The sequence below is a fragment of the Schistocerca serialis genome, chromosome 5 (assembly GCF_023864345.2).
Source record: "Schistocerca serialis cubense isolate TAMUIC-IGC-003099 chromosome 5, iqSchSeri2.2, whole genome shotgun sequence".
Classification (NCBI taxonomy): domain Eukaryota; kingdom Metazoa; phylum Arthropoda; class Insecta; order Orthoptera; family Acrididae; genus Schistocerca; species Schistocerca serialis.
Genome location: NC_064642.1, coordinates 384,789,717 through 384,812,360, shown reverse-complemented (window position 1 = coordinate 384,812,360; position 22,644 = coordinate 384,789,717). Strand labels below are relative to the sequence as shown.

At 39.4% G+C, this 22,644-nt stretch overlaps 1 protein-coding gene across 1 annotated transcript in view; it reads left to right on the top strand.

Annotated features, from left to right (window-relative positions):
* The window catches only part of LOC126481960 (E3 ubiquitin-protein ligase MYCBP2-like), a 100,331-nt gene extending 77,687 nt beyond the window's left edge, over nt 1-22,644 (top strand). Inside the window, exons 18-23 of the mRNA XM_050105923.1 lie at nt 14,651-14,871; nt 21,158-21,438; nt 21,747-21,959; nt 22,041-22,185; nt 22,232-22,348; nt 22,533-22,644. Coding sequence (XP_049961880.1) covers nt 14,651-14,871; nt 21,158-21,438; nt 21,747-21,959; nt 22,041-22,185; nt 22,232-22,348; nt 22,533-22,644 — 1,089 coding nt within the window. The remainder of the gene's footprint in view (nt 1-14,650; nt 14,872-21,157; nt 21,439-21,746; nt 21,960-22,040; nt 22,186-22,231; nt 22,349-22,532) is intronic.

Sequence of the window (22,644 nt, the reverse complement as noted above, 5' to 3'; positions counted from 1 at the left end):
AACTTTTTCCGGCTGCAGCGATATCAGAGATTTGATGTTTTACTGGATTCCTGATATTCATGGTACACTTGTGAAATGGTCATACAGGAAAATCCCCACTTCATCATTACCTCGGAGATGCTGTGTTCCATCGCTCATGCGCCGACCATAACACCACATTCAAACTCACTTAAATCTTGATAACCTGCCATTGTAGCAGCAGTAACTGGTCTGACAACTGCGCCAGACATTCATTGTCTTATATAGGCGTTGGTGACTGCAGCACTGTCTGCTGCCTGTTTACATCTCTCTGTATTTGAATACGCATGCCTATACCAGTTTCTTTGGTGCTTCAGTGTATAAGTAACTACCACATATGGATAGCCACTGCCGAAACAACAAACATATCTGGACATTTCGTTGACAGTCTCATTGTTGGCAAACTCAGTGGAGGAGAATTCTCAAAGCCATTACTGATTTCTTGTAAACTGTTGGAATGCACAAATCATTGAGTTATAGCTCTTATTATGACTGACAGTCTTAAAGTGCTATGGCCTGATGGAATTCAAGGAAAAAGTCCTCGTTCTGCATTTGGATGCTGTGGCTTGTATGCAAAGGCAGCAACTGCCCTGTTTTTAATCCACTTTATCTTTGTGTCCCATGTACTGCAATATATCACCGAAGAAGTGCCCAGCAGCTATCCAGAAGTAAAGAAACTAGTTTCATACACTAAGAAAGTGCTTCTCAAAGCCTTGCACCAAGTGTTGCTCTATAGAGAACTGCTGTTGAACCTTGTGCTGCCACTACAGCCTCTCCTAATGCATTGGTATACATGGATCGAAATTGTTGGGTTTCATAATGAACATTTTCAAGCCATGAAATTTATGATTAATTCATTTCTGAGAGTAACTTCAATTTCTGTGTGAGATATACAGTATGTTACCACTGAATCTAAAATTGACAGTGCTCTGGTGTGCATGCATAACAACTTCTCAACTTTGGCAACAGCAGTAAAGAATTAGAATCTATCAGGTAGCCTTCACATAAATCATTGGAAATGGTTGAGAATATCAAATGCCTGCTGAATGACATTAGAGGTGATCTAGGCAGATGTTAGTGAAAAAGTTTGATTTTGTTTTGGCCAGAAATTCAGGCTCCTCGTCTTTTGCTGCTAGAACAAGAAGCTCCAGCAGACTTCTCGCCAGAAACATTTCATCTCCTGAAATTAGCACCATCAATGTTCTGTGATGTGGAGATATCATTTTCCTCCTACAAAAACATTCTGTCTCATTGGCAGTGTTCTACTGGGTGGCCCAAAAAGGATGGTCGGATTTGAACTGCGTAGTACCATTGAAAGGTGAGGAGGGGGGACCACTGCCGGCCATCTGCAAGTCGGCCATTACACCCAGTTTGCCACGAGATGGCGCAGTGGACGGTCGAGCATCGTGTTTTTGCTGTGGAACAGTTTGTCAGAAATGATGAATTGTTTATTACTGTGCAACGATTGTTTCGACAACGTTTTGGTGTAGCGCGTGATGGACCCATTCCAGATCGCAGATCCATATCACGTTGGGTGACTGCATTCCGGACAACAGGGTCTGTCAAAAGTGGTAAATCTACAGGGCGTACACGTACGGCAGTTACTCCACAGAACATTGATGATGTTAGAGCGTCAGTGCTGCAAAGCCCGCGTCATTCCACTAGGTGTCGTGCTCAAACTTTAGGCCTCAGCCGTAGTTCGTTGCAGCGTATTTTAAGCCGTGAGTTACAGTTTCACCCATACAAAATTATGATCACACAAAAGCTGTATGATCGTGATTTTGAGCAGCGAAGACGATTTTGTGAATCAATGCTTGACATTTTGTACTCTAATAATGATGTTGTGCTTCTTATGTCAGATGAAGCCCATTTCCATTTAGACGGCTATGTCAATAAACAAAACTGCAGGTATTGGGCAGCAGATAATCCCAGAGAATTGCACCAAAAGCCTCTTCATAGTGCTAAGGTAACAGTCTGGTGTGGAATTTCAAGATTGGGGATTGTTGGTCCTTATTTTTTGAGGAGAACAACGCTACAGTCACAGTGAACTCGAAACGTTACGTTAACATGCTACGTAGCTTTTTGGTGCCGAAACTGCGAGAGTTACATGTAAATCGAGATCGAATTTGGTTTCAACAGGACGGGGCCACGGCCCACACAGCCAATGACTCCATGTGTGTTTTAAGGCGGATGTTCCCCCACCACATCATCTCGCGTTTTGGAGATGTCCACTGGCCCGCGAGATCACCTGACCTCTCAGCCTGTGATTTTTTTCTTTGGGGATACCTAAAGTCAAAAGTCTACGTAAAGAAGCCCCGAAACTTAATTGATCTGAAGGAGGCAATCAGTGCGGAAATTATGGCAATTCAAGAAGAAACAGTAGTGAAAGTGATGGAAAATTTCGAGGAAAGACTTGCGGAATGCATCACCGAGGAAGGACACCATCTTCCGGAAGTCATTTTCCGTACATGATTTTTTGTGGTTAGTTCTTGTAATTGGGTGCCTGGGAGCATTTAGTTACGTAATTGAATAAAATTAATTTGTAAAACTGATGGAGTTATAGTTATTTAAAATGTGACCATCCTTTTTGGGCCACCCTGTATGACTGCAGACACATTAGAGAAGTAGCTGGCTGTTCATCGTGCTTCCAAGTGAAAGGCGAGGTTGGATACCTTAGTGATTTCAGTGAAGTTGGTCATTTTAGTAAACACAAGTGACTTAAAATAGTTTTCTTTTATTATGGCAGTACAGATTTTCAAAATAAAAAAGTAAGTGATGCAAACTGTACCTTCTAAACACTCTTTTCATTTTTCTGGTATGTTTATATACATATTAATATAGTATGGAGGTTCAGAACTACATTTCAGTTGAAACTGTTGTTTTGTGTTAAACACTTACTAAAATATTTTGTGATATTACTTATTTTCTTACATGTTATAACCATTTGTGTTACATATTTTGTGTGTTGATATTATATAAAAATCCAGGCTTCAATGATGAGGTATCATCTAGGTTACAAAATACTCCTATACTCTAATAAAATATTCTCGGGTTTCAAGCCACGTTTGGTACGTATCATTCTCCAACATGTGTCAGATTTTTGCATCATAGTTGGTTCGTTCCAGTAAGATGGCAGCAATGCCCTTGTCAGCTGGCAGGGTGATGATGAGAGGATCCTTGTGGAGAGTACAGAGGCCTTTGCATTCAGCTCTAGTCATGTTTGATACCAAGGCTTGGCTTTTAAAATAATGCGGCTCATTTCTCTACAGAATTTTTCTGCAGTTTCACTGGGAAACTTACCAGCTGCTTGTTCTACACCACTTAATATGTCAGCAAAAGGGATACTCCACGGTGAAGGAGCAAAGTTAAGACCCTTCTTAACTGCTGAGATGGCACCCACATCAAAGTTTCTTGATGTCATATTGATCTTGGTTCATCCTGCAGTTTTTTTTGCTCTGCCGCATATTTTTGCTGTTGTGAAAGCCGACTGAATTTCCCTTTCTGCCTCTCCATGCATTTCTGCCTTCATGATGTTAGTTTTGCTACCTGTGCTGCATCGAACAAATCCCAATCTAAAGCCGAAATTGTCATTGTCAGTAGCAGGTGAATGGCCAAAAGTTGATGGCCATTTGTGTCCATCTATTTTCTGCTGAAGTTTATTCTCTCCCGTAACATGGTGAAACTGGCATGGTGGAATATTCTTCTGTTTACTTCAGTGTCACTGTCATGGTTAATGATGGTAATTCATGGAATTGTCGTCTCATCATAGCAGCGCTAGCTTAATAAATGGGCTTTCCAGGTATCCGATGCTGCACCACATCTCTTCCTCGTAGAGGTACATTATATATGAATGCATGTTCTTGTGGCTATATCCATTAATAAAATGGATATCACCATGAGAGCATGAATTTATACATACTCATATACTCTATTTCTAAAAGTGTTCTTAAACTTTTACAGCAAACACCTTTAGCAGAGAAAATAATCCAAAATATGCAGGCCACCCTCCTCTTGCTGCAACAGTAGGCAATGTGTATCATTCTGTGTGATATTGGGTCACATAAGAATAAGAATAAACAAGGAAGATGACGTATAATTGCAGGGGGTCTGCAGGGATCATATCATGACACGATGTGCCATTCCCTTGAACACCGTCATTTCACAGTTGAGTCACAGAGGCATTGTATAAGGGATGATCAAAATGTTTCCATTTGAGGGCATTGTTACAGTATATATGCAACTAGTGCGACTCTGTTGCAGGTATGTAAGTGCTGACATGTAGACAGGGTATTAGTGTGAATTCGTATCATTCTGTGTGATATTGGGTCACATAAGAATAAGAATAAACAAGGAAGATGACGTATAATTGCAGGGGGTCTGCAGGGATCATATCATGACACGATGTGCCATTCCCTTGAACACTGTCATTTCACAGTTGAGTCACAGAGGCATTGTATAAGGGATGATCAAAATGTTTCCATTTGAGGGCATTGTTACAGTATATATGCAACGTAGTGCGACTCTGTTGCAGGTATGTAAGTGCTGACATGTAGACAGGGTATTAGTGTGAATTCATTCCTTTCCAATGTGCGTGTAGTAAATGTTCACGTGGATTATAGTGGTGTCATTACGAAATGCATACAAACTGGACCAGTGTGCTGTTATTCTTTTCTTGGCTGCTGAATGACAAATACCGATAGACATCCAACGGAGAATGAAGAATCTATATGGGACAGCACATCTGTCAAAAAACACTGTTGTGGAATGATGCACCAAGTTCTGTGCTGGTCATGATTCAATGCAAGGTGCCTGTCAATCTGAGAGCCTAGCCTCTTCCAACTCAAGTGGAAGACACTCGAGCACCTGCCCTGTAGTCCTGATCTCTCCCCATGCAGTTGTCATGCCTTCAATCTGTTATGATGACGAAGAACGAATCATCACCAATGTGAATGACTGGTGGCCAATGCTAAATAGAAACATACAAATCTCTTCTTGCCATATACAGCAGGTTTGTCAGTGAAGTCGATAAGGTGCTGGCTGCATGGTCTGGGTCTGCAGCAACTAAAATAATTAGAAGTTGTTGGCAAAAAATAATATATTGTACTTAACTGGTGGTACAGGAGTCTTCATAGTCAGGAGGAATATATTTACAAACAGAGAGTTATAATGGCTGGTTCAAATGGCTCTGAGCACTATGGGACTTAACTTCTGAGGTCATCAATCCCCTAGAACTTAGAACTACTTAAACCTAACTAACCTAAGGACATCACACACATCCATGCCCGAAGCAGGATTCGAACCTGCGACCGTAGCGGTCACGCGGCTCCAGACTGTAGCGCGTAGAACCGCTCGGCCTCCCCAGCCGCCAGAGAGTTATAGAGGCATCACATAGGCCATACTTTAACTAAGTGCTTTGTTGGAGGTTGCTTCCTAACAACTGAAGGCTATACTACTTTCCTACTCGATGTCCCAAGCAAGAGTGGTTGAGCGCGTGCTAGAGACTTGTTGCAAGATACAGAGCGGCTCTAGTGGCACTAGTCTCGACTCACGGGTGCAGCAATACTAGTACGGCCCACGGTCTATAACTGCAACCCCTAACAAGTGTGGTATCGAATGTTGATACTACACAATCCTTTAAAAAAGGCCTTAAAGGTTGATTATTCCTGTCAGATGAGAACAAGCAGCAGACAGTTATGGACTACTTCATGCGCAGGACACAGTGTTTTACGAAATGGATATCTTCAATCTAGTCTCACAATGAATTTGCCTGGTTGACAAGAAAGACAAGAAAGAGGTGGAAGAAGAAGAAGAAGAAGAAGAAGAAGAAGAAGAACGAAAATGAGAAAATAAAATGAGTGTTTAAGAGATCTGAAATTTTACGTACTGTTTGGGCCCCTGCGTAAGCTTTTTGGTTGGAGAATTTAATGTGTTGCAGAATGGATGGCTTTTGCTTTTATAGTGCAGGTGCTCTCTCTCTCTCTCTCTCTCTCTCTCTCTCTCTCTCTCTCTCTCTCTCTCTCTCTTTCTTTTCCTCCAAAGTGAAGGTTACAGACTAGGCCATGTTCATTGGCAGAATTGAAACAATCATAAGTGACAGTAAAATACAGCAGTACTGTAGGAATTTTACCATGTGATATGCCAGTGTTCGTGGTGCAGACAGTAGGGGAGGAAATCTTTGGTGTCAGCAAGTGGATCGGGAGACTAATGATTGGCACTGGTATGCAATTTCTGAGCTGCCTGGTGGCTTAACTGTAGTTTCAGGATCAGCTCTTTGTGGTATTGTATCTGAAAAACTTAGATATCGGAAACTGTACGAGATCGGATGAGGAAATGGAAGAAGAGTCAAAACAGTGGGTGAATTCTCATTCCCTCAATACACCAAAACCATTCTAGTGGATCTCCTCCTTCACAAATTGTATGGCTATTCTATTCTGGTTTTCACCTTCATTGAGGAACTGATTGTACTATGCATATATTTTTTTTTTGCAGCAACTGAGAAATGAAAAGCTCTTAAAGTTGTCAGTATTAACTGCTTTCCTTGAGTCCCAATCATATTTTAATATTCTTAAACAGACATCATTTCAAACATTCCCATCATACACAGCTAATGAACTCAATCTCATGCTATTTCTGCCTTACATTATGCATCCAGAGGCAAATCTTATAATCTGTACTGAAACAGAGAAAAAAGTCCTTCAGATGAAGTATCACAGAGAAACTCATTTTCACATCATTTACATTGTAAAATTTATTTTGTAGACACTTTGACTTGTAAGCCAACTGTTCCAAGTAACTTACATTTTGAAATTATAGAAAACATTATTATTCCTTTTCCACTCGTTACTACTGACAAACTCAGTACATTTTTCCATCAGCTTTCTATGTATGTGATTTCAACCTATATCTGTCAGTCTAGTAATGGTCAACAACAGCCTTCTAGATTAATGCTTATGGGTCACAAACTGCTTTCTTGAGATTTCTGCCCAATTCATATTTATCTTTTCTGCATATTTCAGCAAGAATGGTCTCTTGCTACTGAGAACTATGACATGTATTTGCTTTACTCTTTCCATAAATCCTAGTTACAACAATTCCAGTCCCTCTCTCTTTTGGTGTCTTTCTGATTCCATGCATCCCCCAAACTCTCCAAAATACAGCATATTACATTGCACTGTGTTTGCTTCATGAACATTACCAACCCTCTTTAAGTCACTCGACAGTATGTGCAGTAATCATTGAAACTCCTTTAGAAATGTCTTCTGCCATATCCCCTGATGGATTCAAAATTTGAAAAGTGATTTATTTAATAACTATCTCCTTCAAATATCATTTCTTAGCTACCATTCATCCTTCCACATGTTTAGAAGAAATGGAACAATAAAAAATACCCCCTGCAGCTGGGATGTCAGAAGTGGAACAGAGCCCTGACTATTCTGATAGACCACAAAGCCTGGAAGACTGTTGATTACATTAAGCTTTAAAATAATTCCAAGTGACTACTTTGAGATCACAGACTTTTACTTGCAAATGAAGCGTGAAAAGACCTTATGAATCCTTAGCCAGAGAATACCAAAAACAAAACTTGACAACCTCTCAATACAAGTTTTTCATTTACTTCTTTAATATTGTAGTGTAGGCCTCATCACAAATAAGAACTTGCAGGTATATCAGACAAGTCGAGATATAAGTAACAGAGAGAAGTTGCTGTCAGCCATGTGTCTCACAGCCACACATCAGCATAGATGTATTACAAAATGATTGCAACCATAAAATCTGGTGGGTGCCTGATTGTTGCCATCAGCTTACTGGTACTACTGTTAGCTGCAACTGGATTCATACCCTCCCCTTATGCACACTTATCACCCACAAAAACAGCGATACTTTGTTTTTCAGCTCCCTGTGCACCACTGACACTGCCAGAATACGCTTCAAAGTTCATGTGCAAGTCATGAGAGCAAAATCCTTAAACAGATCTCAAGATTACTTGAAGTTGTAATTGTGTCAGGATTGTTGCCACGTGCAAAGTGACCTCAATGAAAATCAAATTTGCAAGTGAAATCATTTTCTGTTTAATTTATTTTCAAACTGAATGAATTTATGAGTGGCCACTCACAATATAATTCATTCTGTACTGTCTAGTGAGTCCAGTACTCCCATACATTACCAAATTCCTTTCTGAAAGGGACTCAAACATTATCAGACCAGACTTTAAACAATAACCAAATGTAATATGGTTTATTCCTACTAACTGAGTTGCTTCTTTTAAGCAATGTACCAAGAAGGATATGTATGACAGAAATGAAATTTATATCACAAACTGAGTACATGACAACATATGCATGGTCAAGATTGCTGAACTGTACATAATCTCTGACTTAGGACATTCAGTGTGGTGTAAAGACACCATGTAATGCAATAAGAATTCTTAAATATTCAGGCATGAAACCGAAGAAAATCTGAATATGTCAGTCTCGTGCACTTTCTCCAGGATTTTATATGAGTCCATAAAACTATACTTGTGGTTACTGAAGAACTATGATTAAGTAATTGTGAACTAGCTATATCCTAGAAAGCTCAGTTGGTGACAAACTAGGAAAGTATATGGCACTGACTCCCATCATTCTTCAAAGAAGGATTCTACATTTTTTATCACATATGGCCATGCATTTTCCTGCTGAAATAGGGCATGTGGAGTTTGCTTGAAGGAGGAACTGTGTTTTGGACTCCACTATCTCCCTCAAATAGTGTTCAGATTGTCCCCAAAGCATAGAAGATGTGATTGCATATTGTGTCCATTGGTGCTTCAAACCAACACACTTGGCATTTGACCACTATGCTTCTGTGTAATGAAGGCCACTAGATTATGACACAAATATGATCATGACTGTAGGAAATATTGTAGTAGGACTCTTCCAAGAACATACCACTTTGATACTTGGCATGTCAACAGTTCTGTTGACATGCCCAAAGCAATGAAAGCCCATCCAGTGGCATGCATGTCCAGTTCAGCTCACAGAAGGTGGTGACAAACCATCAACATAAACAAGTCCACACTCATTTCATTGCCCCCTCCCCCCACCTCCCCCACCCAATTGAAAGAACATTGTTGACAAAGCAGTATGTTCTGTTACAGCATATGTATAAATTGGGTTGTTATTGTTGCAATGGACATCAGTACATAGAGTGCTTTGATGCAACTCTCTGTGTGTCCCTATTCTGTGACAGTTCCTTCATTTCTGAATAACTACTGCAACCTACATCCATTTGTAGCTGCTGTCTCGTGGTCTCCCTCAGCAATTTTTACTTCTTTTATTTCCCTCCATTAACATATTGATGATTCCTTGATGCTTCAAGGTGTCTCAAATCAGCCAATTGCTGCTTCTAATCAAGCTGTACACCCCCCCCCCCCCCCCCCACCTTTTTTCCCCCTCAGTTCAGTACCTCCTTGTTAGCTACTAGATATAACCATCAAATCTTTAGCATTCTTATGTAGCAACACATTTCAAAAGCTTTTGTTCCCTTTTTGGTTGCACTGCTTGTCATCCATATTTCATTTTCATACAATGCTACACTCCAGACATAAACCTTCAGAAAGACTTCCTAAAACTTAAATCTGTGTTCAGTGTTAATAGATTCATGTTTTTCAGGAACGGTTTTCTTGCTATAGTCAGTCTGCATTTTACATCCTCTCCACTTCGGCCATCATCAGTTTTTTGTTGCCCAAATAGCAAAATTCATCTACTATGTTTACTGTCTCATTTCATAATCTAATCCTCTCAACATTGTTGGATTCAATTTTACTATATTCAGTTATCTTGGTTTTACTTTTGTTGATGATGTTCATCTTACAACCTTTTTTCAAGACACTATCCATTCTGTTCAGCTACTCTTCTTCCATGTCTTTTTCTGTCTCTGACAGAATTATATTGTCATCAGCAAACCCCAAAGTCTTTATTTCTTCTTCCTGAAATTTAATTCACTCTCCAAATTTCTCCTTTACTGCTTGCCAAATGGGGATTGGCTACAGCCCTGTTTCACTCCCTTCTTAGCTGTCTCATAGACTTTGCACAACAGCTGGAATAGTCTCCCAAGGATCTCAATAATTCTGAGGGTATGTCATTTAATCGAGGGGTGTTGTTTTGACTTACGCCTTTCAGTGCTGTGTTAAATTATTCTCACATTATCATATTTTCCATCCTTCATCTACTTCCACTTCTCTTTCTGTAATATTGCCTTCAAGTTCATTTTCCTTGTATAGTCTTTCTATGTATTCCTTCTGTCTTTCAGCTTTCCCTTCTTTGCTTAGCACTTGCTTGCCATCTGGACTCTTGATATTCACACAGCTGCTTCTCTTCTCTTCTCTTCTCTTCTCTTCAAAGGCCTCTATTACTTTCCTGTAGGTGGCATCAATCTTTTTCCTAGTTATGCACATTTTAAGCTTTGCATGTGTCCTCTAGCCACCCCTTCTTAGCCGTTTTGCATTTTCTGTCAGTCTCAGTTTTCAGACATACAGGGTTATTACAAATGATTGAAGCGATTTCACAGCTCTACAATAACTTTATTATTTGAGACATTTTCACAATGCTTTGCACACACATACGAAAACTCAAAAAGTTTTTTTAGGCATTCACAAATGTTCGATTTATGCACCTTTAGTGATTCGGCAGACATCAAGCCGATAATCAAGTTTCTCCCACACTCGGCGCAGCATGTCCCCATCAATGAGTTCGAAAGCATCGTTGATGCAAGCTCGCAGTTCTGGCACGTTTCTTGGTAGAGGAGGTTTAAACACTGAATCTTTCACATAACCCCACAGAAAGAAATCGCATGGGGTTAAGTCAGGAGAGTGTGGAGGCCATGACATGAATTGCTGATCATGATCTCCACCACGACCGATCCATCGGTTTTCCAATCTCCTGTTTAAGAAATGCTGAACATCATGATGGAAGTGCGGTGGAGCACCATCCTGTTGAAAGATGAAGTCGGCGCTGTCGGTCTCCAGTTGTGGCATGAGCCAGTTTTCCAGCATGTCCAGATACACGTGTCCTAAAACGTTTTTTTCGCAGAAGAAAAAGGGGCCGTAAACTTTTAACCGTGAGATTGCACAAAACACGTTAACTTTTGGTGAATTGCGAATTTGCTGCACGAATGCGTGAGGATTCTATACCGCCCAGATTCGCACATTGTGTCTGTTCACTTCACCATTAAGAAAAAATTTTGCTTCATCACTGAAAACAAGTTTCGCACTGAATGCATCCTCAACCATGAGCTGTTGCAATTGTAAATGGTAAGGCTTCTGCTTTAGTCTTTTCCGTAAGATTTTCCAAACCGTCGGCTGTGGTACGTTTAGCTCCCCGCTTGCTTTATTCGTCGACTTCCGCGGGCTACGCGTTAAAGTTGCCCGCACGCGTTCAACCGTTTTTTCGCTCGCCGCAGGCCGACCCGTTGATTTCCCCTTACAGAGGCATCCAGAAGCTTTAAACTGCGCATACCATCGCCGAATGGAGTTAGCAGTTGGTGGATCTTTGTTGAACTTCATCCTGAAGTGTCGTTGCACTGTTATGACTGACTGATGTGAGTGCATTTCAAGCAAGACATACGCTTTCTCGGCTCCTGTCGCCATTTTGTCTCACTGCGCTCTCGAGCGCTATGACGGCAGAAACCTGAAGTGTGGCTTTAGTCGAACAAAGCTTTTTGAGTTTTTCTACGTATCTGTAGTGTGTCGTGACCATATGTCAATGAATGGAGCTACAGTGAATTTATGAAATCGCTTCAATCATTTGTAATAGCCCTGTATGTATTCCCTTCTGATTTATTGATTTGCTGCATTTTTTTAAATTTTCTCCCTTCGTCAGTTAAATTCAATATATCTAAATGATTAATGGAAAACCTCATATAAAGATGTGAAACAAATACTAACAAAGAGATAGAGGGGCTGGCCAGTACTTACTTCAGCTCAGTACAGCCGATAGATACACATAAAACAGAACCGAAAATTTATGTTCCTAGCTTTCAGAACAAATGTTCCTTCATCGGGGAGGAGAGAGGGGAAAGAAAGGGAAGAAGGGAAAGGAGATTCAGTTACTCACAACCCAGGTCATGAAGCAACAGTCTTATCCTCTTTCCCTTTCCTCTTTAGCCATTCACACATCTTTTCATCCTACATAGTTGTGTTTATCTTTATACTATATACCTCTTTACTTCTGTATGCATCCTCTTTGGTTTGAAGCTGGCACAGTACTTACAGTAGAATATCTTTGGCTTCCCTCTGACAACCATGCCTCCATCCTTGCTACCCTCCCTATTTTCCTTTCCCTGTTGCTTCATAACCTGGGTTGTGAGTAACTGAATCTCCTTTCCCTTCTTCCCTTTCTTTCCCCTCTCTCCTCCCCGATGAAGGAACATTTGTTCCGAAAGCTAGGAATGTAAATTTTCGGTTCTGTTTTATGTGTATCTATCGGCTGTACTGAGCTGAGGTAAGTACTGGCCAGCCCCTCTATCTCTTTGTTAGTATTAAATTCAATATATCCTGTGTTAGCCAAGAATTTCTACTAGGCCTTACATTTTTTCCTTATTTAATCTTTCTCTACCTTTTCTATTTTATCTTAAAGCTACCTTTTTATCTTATTGGTGTTCCCTTCCCTTGTTTCAGTCAATTGTTGCCTAATATTCCCTTTGAAACTCTAAACAACCCATAGTTCTGTCAATTTATCTGGGTCGCATCACTTTAATTTATTACATCTTTTTAGCAATTTCTTCAGTTTACTCTGCAACTCATAACCAATAAATTGTGATCAGAGTCCACATCTGCATCTGAAAATACCTTACAGCTTGAAATCTAGTTCAACATCCCATTTATATAATCAACTTCCACCTATACAACCTTCTTACATCATTCTTAAACCAAATGTTAACACTGATTAAATTATGCTCTGTGCAAAATTCACATCAGTGCCATAACGGCATGCTCTGCACAAGTTTAAATGTCATAGTAATTACTTTTCTGTTTGCACTTTTTTTGATGATTCTTGACTGATTAAGCTAGTTGTTTGTGGTCACCTAAGAGGACTCTGCTGGGCCTATGTATATCGTATCTTCTGCAGTCTGAATCATTTACTGCCAGTACACTGTTCTGTGTGTTCCTGACTGTAGATTCATGTGTGCCCCTCTTTGTGGCTGCTGCAATTTTCACATATATTGGTGATTAATGGAACTACACTGAATCATCAATAGAACCATTTTCGTATTCATGTAACATTTAATCATCCCAAATATCTGTTAACTATAATCTGCCAACTACAATGAATATTCTGTCAGTTCTCTGTAATTAATTTCCTTGCCTAGACAGTAGATGGGTCATCTAGCACATATGACTCTGCCTCATCATGGAAGCATGTGATAGTTGCTCTGATACTATAACAAACAATACTAACTGATGAATATATCATAATTGCATGACATTGTCTGTGTTGTAGAAGATGGTCTTTAAATATAAATATCCATACTTGCAATGTGGCAAATAAAAGTTTTCCTAAAGAAGATTACAACTGTTGATGTGTACTCATCTATAATCAGTTATCAGAATCAATACAATTCCACGATTGTGGAGGAGAGAGCGTTCATGTGGAAGTTGCACTAACTGGCTACCAGAAACATGTTCACAGTGACTGGAAAATTAGCTACCACATATTGAAATGGATAACTGTGTTACATGGCGTATTGTAAAGGTTCATCACAGAAACTCAAGCCTCAGTCTTTAATAATGTCTCCCCTATAGGAAAAAAATAACCATGTTCTAGCCCTTGACAGTACTTTGACAAGGAAGATTCTTACTCATCATGTACCGTAGCGGAGATGTTGAGGCAGTCTGGCCCTAGCAGCCAGAGACAGTGGTCATGTGTGTGTTAGCTGTGTTTGTGTGAATGTGTGTGTATATGTTGTCCATTACAGAAGAAGGTCTTCTGGCCGAAAACTTAAATATTTAGAAGCCTTTTTGCTGTGCCAATCTGCGACTCAGCATCTCTGCTACATGGTGAGTAACAACCTATCCTTTTCATAATACTGTCATTGTTCCATCCTGGATTTTCCCTTTTTCTAGGCGTCAATAGAACATAAAGGCCAGTACCTTGACCATTACACTACACAGGCTACAAGCAAACTCGTGCCATTTTGTTACTGCTGCTGGGTGCTTGTAGACAGCAGAAACATACACCTTTTGCAGAAAATATGTTGTGTCTTCTTTGGATAGTCTTATAAAAATAACAATTGTGTGTAATATTCCAATTACATCCTCATCCATGTGTGCCTAGCGCAAATCGAAAAAATGTTTTATGTTGATGCTCTTCATAACCTTAGCTCTATTATTTATGCTGTGTAATATTGTGGTGTTAAGTGTACTAGTTTTCTGAACTCCTGCGTGGCTCATTCTTTTGAACAACTTGTAATTGACTAACTAATATTTTCGTAAGCTTGGGATTTTGATTCTTTGCTATATTGTTTCCTGTCTTCCAGATGCATTTGTAATTGATTGTCATTATTTTTAAATTTTGTGTCTAGGATCTAAGTAAACACATCATCATATTGCGTAGTGTTAGCAGTACCTCACTGTTGTTTGCTGTTGTACTTTTTTCAGAGTGCTGTTCAAGTGTTGAGTCTTATCCAAGAACTGTTGCCTCATGTCTCGGCACTTAATTTAATGAGTTCTGGTATGCACCATTCAACTGGTTCTATAGAAAGCACAGGCCCTGATTCACAAGGTTATTGTCCTTCTTCATCTATTAATACAACGTCACACCATTACGCTTGGGTTGAAAGTGAGCATCCCTACAAACCAGCTACTGTATCCAATTACAGGTAAGAGTGGTGCGTCTGAAGTTCATGTTTCTAAATCTAATTATTCCAGTACCTTATTTGTTTCAAACACTAGAACTGGCATCATTATATGTGACTCATAAAAATAGAGAGTGAGTGAGGGTAGGGGCTGGGAAGGAGGAATGAGTGAGATGGATTCCTATCCTTAAAGGATTATCTTCATTTTCTTTAGTTAGCTGCAAATAGCCTGGTGTGGTGAACAGATTTTCAGAGTGTAATAAAACAAATTAATGGAACCCACTTAGTCATCATTTCATCATCTCAATGTTCAACATGAACATCAATAATCTGTTTACCAACCATTCTTTTTTTTCCATTAGTGATAGTGTCATTGTATAATTTTGTATATTTATGGTACTTTAGCACTGATTCATATATATACATAACTAAATACATATAATAGAGGGAAACATTCCACGCGGGAAAAATATATTTAAAAACAAAGATGATGTGACTTACCATACGAAAGCGCTGGCAGGTCGATAGAAACACAAACAGACACATACATACACACAAAATTCAAGCTTTTGCAACAAACTGTTGCCTCATCAGGAAAGAGGGAAGGAGAGGGAAAGACGAAAGGAAGTGGGTTTTAAGGGAGAGGGTAAGGAGTCATTCCAATCCCGGGAGCGGAAAGACTTATCTTTGGGGGAAAGAAGGACGGGTATACACTCGCGCACACACACACACACACACACACACACACACACACACACACATATCCATCCACACATTTACAGACACAAGCAGACATGCTTGTGTCTGTATATGTGTGGATGGATATGTGTGTGTGTGTGCGCGAGTGTATACCCGTCCTTTTTTCCCCCAAAGGTAAGTCTTTCCGCTCCCGGGATTGGAATGACTCCTTACCCTCTCCCTTAAAACCCACTTCCTTTCGTCTTTCCCTCTCCTTCCCTCTTTCCTGATGAGGCAACAGTTTGTTGCGAAAGCTTGAATTTTGTGTGTATGTATGTGTCTGTTTGTGTTTCTATCGACCTGCTAGCGCTTTCGTATGGTAAGTCACATCATCTTTATTTTTAAATATAGCTAAATACATAATAATAAATGTGTGACTTCTGCACCAAACATTTATTTTCACTAATTATGTTTATTTTCTGTAAAATACATCCACTGTTTATAAAATTTGAATTTCAGTTAAATCTTAATTTGCTTGTTTTCACACTTTGTTTTCAAAGGATTCTCTCTTCCAGTAAACAACATATTCATGCATGTAAAGACAGTGTTTTCTATGTGAGTGATAAAAACTGGAAGGCAGTTGTATAGGTGCATTTCCGTGTGTGTTACAATTCTGTCATAACAACTAGTTTCGTTGAGTATTGCTGTTGGTTTTCTATATTTTCTTGTTTCATTTATTTATTTGTTACTTTTAAAATGTTTAGGTGTTTGAATTTTGGTCTGCAACTCATTTGGCTTCTTACATTGAGCTAGAATGATGAAACTAACAAAATTAATGATTTCTGAGTTCTTTTATTTGGAGTTTTCTGAATAAAACAAATCAAGATTTAGCATTCTAAGGGTGTTTTAGCTGCATAGCTGGAATGCTGTGCTGGGGGAGGGTAAGAGGAGAGGTGAGATGAAGAGAAGGGGAAAAGATTATTATGTGTGTTGGTGGAATATAATGTGTGGGTACTGCTGGTGTGGGAGCAGGTAAGGGGGTGGAGGACAGGAACTAGCGAAGTTTGAGGCTAGGGGTTACAATAATGAAGGATATGACTTTCCACTATTCCTGTTCCTTTACCACCCAGCACCCTGCTCTTCGTTGTTGATGACATTTCCATCTACACTAACATCCACAATGCCCAGTGGCCTTACTGCTATAGAACAGTACCTTTCAATATGTGACTGGATCAAAACCGACAACCACAATTACTTCTCCTTTGAAGGCATCACCTACAAACAAATCTGTGATACAGCAATGGGCACTTGCATGGCACCATCCTATGCCAACTCATTCACAGGCATCTAGAGAAATCTTTCCTAATCACCCAGAATCCCAAACCCCTTACCTGATGGCAATCCGTGTGATCTAGTCTGAATGTGAGGACACCCTATTCACATTCCTCCAGAACTTCACCACCTTACTTGATGTTAACATCCATCTCAAGGATAACTATATTATTATCTCAGTCCACATCAAACTTACCAACCAGCAATACAAGGGGCGTTTGAAAAGTCCATGCAGAGTCCGAGAGATGGCACCACCACCATGTATCGACATCATGTTTAGTTAGTAGCAGCTTTTGAAAGAACGCACACCAAATTTCAGCCATATTGGTCTATTCCTTTGTGTTTGGCGTTCATGTGAATTAAGGAAGTCAAGTGATTGTCAAAAAATGGATGAAAAAGAATTTCGTGTGGTGATTAAACATTACTTTATGAAAGGCAAAATGCCTCAGGAGACTAACGAGAAGCTTGATAAACATTACAGTGACCCTGCACCTTCAATTAGAACAGTTTATAAGTGGTTTCTAAATTTTCAGAGTGGCCATATGGGCACAAGTGATGCTGAACGTTCTGGACAACCTGTGGAGGTTACGACTCCATAAATCATTGATAAAATCCACGATATGGTGATGGATGACAGAAAAGTTAAGGTGCGTGAGATTGCTAGTGCTGTGGGCATCTCGAATGAATGGGTCATCAAGCAATTGCGGAACCCATCTTGCAGATAGCTTCCTCATGTACAAATGTTTATGCAACATATTATGTACCCATTCTGCAGACCAGTGGAATGTGTGCATGGGTGCCAGTCATGGGGTCTCCTGGATTTGTTTTGCCCTGAGTCACATACCACAGACCACCATGGCTCACCATGTTTTCCTCCCGAGGCTGTGCCTCGTCCTTCATCCGGTGACAGATAGAGCCTGCAGTCAGGCCCAAGCAACTCTCTCTCTCTCTCTCTCTCTCTCTCTCTCTCTCTCTCTCTCTCTCTCTCTCTCTCTGTGTGTGTGTGTGTGTGTGTGTGTGTGTGTATTTTCTGCTTCCAAAAAAGGAATTTTTTGTCTGAAAGCTGAAAATTTAACAGTCTTTACATTGTGTGTCTGCAGCTTAACATCTCCTCTACATGGTCGTAGCAATCTATCCTTTTCATATTGTTTTTTATGTAACTGAATTAAAATTGTTTCACTTCTTTGAGCAACTTAATCCAGACTTTTCCGTTGTTTAAAATATTTTTATCAGGGGAAAATAGCATAGGTCTAGCATCTACATCTACATCCATACTCCACAATTCACCTGACGGTGTGTGGCCGAGGGTACTTTGAGTACCTCTATCTGTTCTCCCTTCTATTCCAGTCTCGTATTGTTCGTGGAAAGAAAGATTGTTGGTATGCCTCTGTGTGGGCTCTAATCTCTCTGATTTTATCCTCATGGTCCCTTCGCGAGATATACGTAGGAAGGAGGCATATACTGCTTGACTCCTCGGTGAAGATATGTTCTTGAAACTTCAACAAAAGCCCATACCGAGCTACTGAGCGTCTCTCCTGCAGAGTCTTCCACTGGAGTTTATCTATCATCTCCGCAACACTTTCGCGATTACTAAATGATCCTGTAATGAAGCGCGCTGCTCTCTGTTGGATCTTCTCTATCTCTTCTATCAACCCTATCTGGTATGGATCCCACACTGGTGAGCAATATTCAAGCAGTGGGTGAACAAGTGTATTGTAACCTACTTCCTTTTTTTTTGTATTGCATTTCCTTAGGATTCTTCCAGTGAATCTCAGTCTGGCACCTGCTTTACTGATGAACAACTTTATATGATCATTCCATTTTAAATCACTCCTGATGCCTACTCCCAGATAATTTATGGAATTAACTGCTTCCAATTGCTGACCTGCTATACTGTAGCTAAATGATAAAGGATCTTTCTTTCTGTGTATTTGCAGCACATTACACTTGTCTACATTGAGATTCAATAGCCATTCCCTGCACCATGCGTCAATTTGTTGCAAATCCTCCTGCATTTCAGTACAATTTTCCATTGTTACAGCCTCTCGAAATACCACAGCATCATCCGCAAAAAGCCTCAGTGAACTTCCGATGTTATCCACAAGGTCATTTATGTATATTGTGAATAGCAACGGTCCTACGACACTCCCCTGCGGCACACCTGAAATCACTCTTACTTTGGAAGACTTTCTCCATTTATATTCTCAGGAAGGTCATTAATGTACAGTAAGAAGAGCAGTGGCCCTAGTGGCCCGTGTACACACTACATTGGGTTTACTCCAAGTCTTTAATCTGGTATTTTTTTCTTTCTGATATCTGTGTGTCAAGTAAGATTTTTACCAGCTTATGTGCAGTGCCTCTACCGTATAGAATTTTAGATTTTGCATAAGTCTCTTACGATTAATTAGAATCAAAAGCTTTTGATGGGTCACCAAACACCCCAGTTTTCAATTCTTCCCAGTGTTTCACCTCGTAGTGAACAAGTTCTTGTGCTGCCGAGATACTGGTTTTATGTTACTACAACCTGTATTGACTTCTGGATAGTATGTGAGCTGTAAAAAATCTTTATTAATCTTTTATATAATACACATTCGAAGATTTTTGATACCAGGGGTACAATAGCCACAGGACTGTAATTATCAGGCTCCCAGGGGTTCCCCTTTTCATATAGTGACAGTATTCTTGCAATTTTCATAATTCCCTGGTTTGTTAATGATATTGACCAGTGCATGTGACAGTTTAGTTATTTTATTTGAAGTGCTATCTGAACATCTCCCTGATTTAGTGTTTTTCAAACTGTTTATGACTCTTTTTATATTTGTCTGGGAACTTGGAAATGGGTGAAAAGAATTATTTAATGGACATGTGTTCTCTGTTAAACCATTTATACCATTAGTTGGTGGAGTTATATGGTACTTGTTAGAATTATTCGTATGTTTCCGAAGTAATTATTAAAGGTATTTCCTGCTGTTTGTGTGTTACTGTATGGAACCAAAATAATAGGGCTGACATATGGACAAATATAATGAAAAACTCAGTTAAATTGCCAACTTTCAGAATCATCCTTCTGTATCAACTCCCACAGAGTCTCTCCAGCTGACACTGAATGAAGACCACCATTGTGAGAGAAACAGTGTAGAGGAGAATGTGTTAGTCTCAATACAGACATCTTCCTCCTGGACATCCGTACTGCAGTGAACTGTACTGTGAAATAAACACAAGTGACTGAGTAAAAGTGGATAAATATGCCATGCAGAAACTATGATACTGATGTGTGTAAGGTCATCAAGATACCACCAATTGGTTGTTGGTTTGGCAGAAGGTTGTAGGAGCTTTACAAGAAAGTAATCACATGGCTAAGAATATACTTAAATATGAAATTTGAAGTTTAGGTTGGCAGTTATGACCAATTGCAATGACAAAATTTCTTGTTCTAGGTAAATTTGCATTAACTGTAATAGGGAATGCATCATTTATTCAGCAGCATCAGGCTACAGTATGGTCATTAGCTTATGTACAGTTGGCTGTTTGCTTCTATTTAAGATCTGATTCAAAATATTGAAGAAGCTGGAAGAAATAACTGTAATTAGCTTTTTAATGTGTGTCTGAAATCTGCCAGACAGTTTAATCTATGTGTAAATCACCAATAGTTTTATTGCTGCTCTCTTGTCTCTCTGATAGAATAAATAAACAATAACCATAGCAGTTAACTATTTGGAGAACAACATCTGGTTTATAATTACAGAACGAAACATTCATTTTACAGTACCAAGCATTTTTAAAAATGAGAAGGAGGCAGTAGCGTATAGTACCTTTATGGCGTTCTCCACAACTTTTTGGATTTCTCATTTAATGTAGTATTACCTGTAAAACATGAAAAATACAGTCTGGCCCATGGTTTCAATATATGAAAGATGACACGAGAGTCTTCAACGATTATTATTTATTTATCATCATCAGGTTGCATGGGAAGTGAAACAAGAAAGTATGTGACAGCAAGAGCAAGGAAGAGGCACAGGCTGATATGTAGTAAATGACTTACTGTACAGGAAAATATGTTGTGCTACTTCTGTTGCAATAATAAATAGATAGTATGTATTTTATTCTTTTGTAACTCACTGTCAGAATCATTTGATTAGTTGTTATACAGATTCAATCCCCAAATTGTAATTTGTTGTTATTCATTTTACACGTCATTGTATTGTGTTTTAATAGTGTTATGATTCATTAGATAAAACTGCTGTTTTTTCTGTTTTAGTAACTTACATATTGTCATTGCACTACCTTTTTCTTTGTGCAGAGTGTCATTTCCAGAATGCGTGAAGTGGCTTTGCATTGAATTTGACCCACAGTGTGGTACAGCACAAGTGGAGGATTCGCTACAGTTGTTCATTCCTAGCATTGGCGGTGGTAGGGGTAGTGGTGGAGCTCACTTACCTGGCAGGGGCTGTATAACTTCACCCCTCTCCCCTTCCGGAGATGAACCTGACAATGAGACAACGCCAGTTCCATACTGGCCAATTCTCCACAGATTCAGCAGAGGCAGTGCAAATTGGCCACAGACAGCTATTGTGCTTCCAGGTAAATATGTCATGTATTATTCATTTAACTATGTTCTTGATCTGTTTAGGTCCCTGAAAGAAATTTGCAATAAAGAAGATTTAGTAAATGATATATACAACTACCAATGTTTTTTCCAACCTTTACAATATTTCTTGTATGCTAATAGTATAAGTGTGACCATTTTTCTTGCCTAAGTTGTCCTTTAACAACCTATGCTAACTTCATACATTTCACTAAATTAAGAGTGTAAAAGCACCGTGAGACTAATTGTCATAAAAACTGTATCTCCAATTATTAATTTAATATCAAAATCATCATCTTTACAGGAAATGAAGTTATATTTTCTTTGGAAACAGCATCTGATTATGTCAAAGATGAAAAAGCCTGTTACTATGGATTTCGTTGTCTAGTAATTGGTTATGAGTGGCATGTTATCCCAGGAGATGGTCTGAAACACCTTGAAACAGAACTTGCATTTCTAGGTGGGATGTGTGCAGCTTCACTTATGAAAAAAGATTTGCTTCTGCCTCCTACGTCTGGTGAGTTGTCTTTGTTTTGTTGTAAATTGCTTCCTGGTGTATTTTATCTGTAATACATGTTGGCGTGTCATTTCACTGCAGTTGAAGAAATGAATGAAGATTTGGAGTCAGTGGAAGAATTTGCTCAGCAAGTCTACAACAGCAATTCTGCTCTACTTGGCAAAGGCTTTGCCCTTGCTAGCCCACCTACAATTGCCCAAGCACTTGAAGGAATTCTTCCATTCAGGTAAGTTGTGATAATTAGTATTTCGTAAAAACAAAAATTGACAAAGGCCACCAGTGCCAATGAAGTGTAATTTATTGAATTTCAAAATGGAGAAGTGTTTCCTACAGCAACCATCTCTGCATAAGAGAAAACTGACAAATAGCTGTGGGAAAGCGAAAATCAGGTCTGAATGAACTGAAATATTAGATGAGTGTAATTACAAAACATAGTTATCTCTTGTGGGTGGATGGAAGTTGGCCCCCAGTCCAGTTGTCTTTTCAACCCAGGAGTAGTAAAGGTTGGCTTTGGTATACTACTTATGATATTAATGTCCCTGCATAGCAACTTCTCATAACACTTATGTGAAGGAATTTAGACTGTAGAAACTATCCTAGTCTAAAGCCATACACTGCTATGCTGCTCTGGCCCCATATCAAGATAGGGTCTCTCAAAAGTTTTAAATTGGTGCAGTTAAGATAA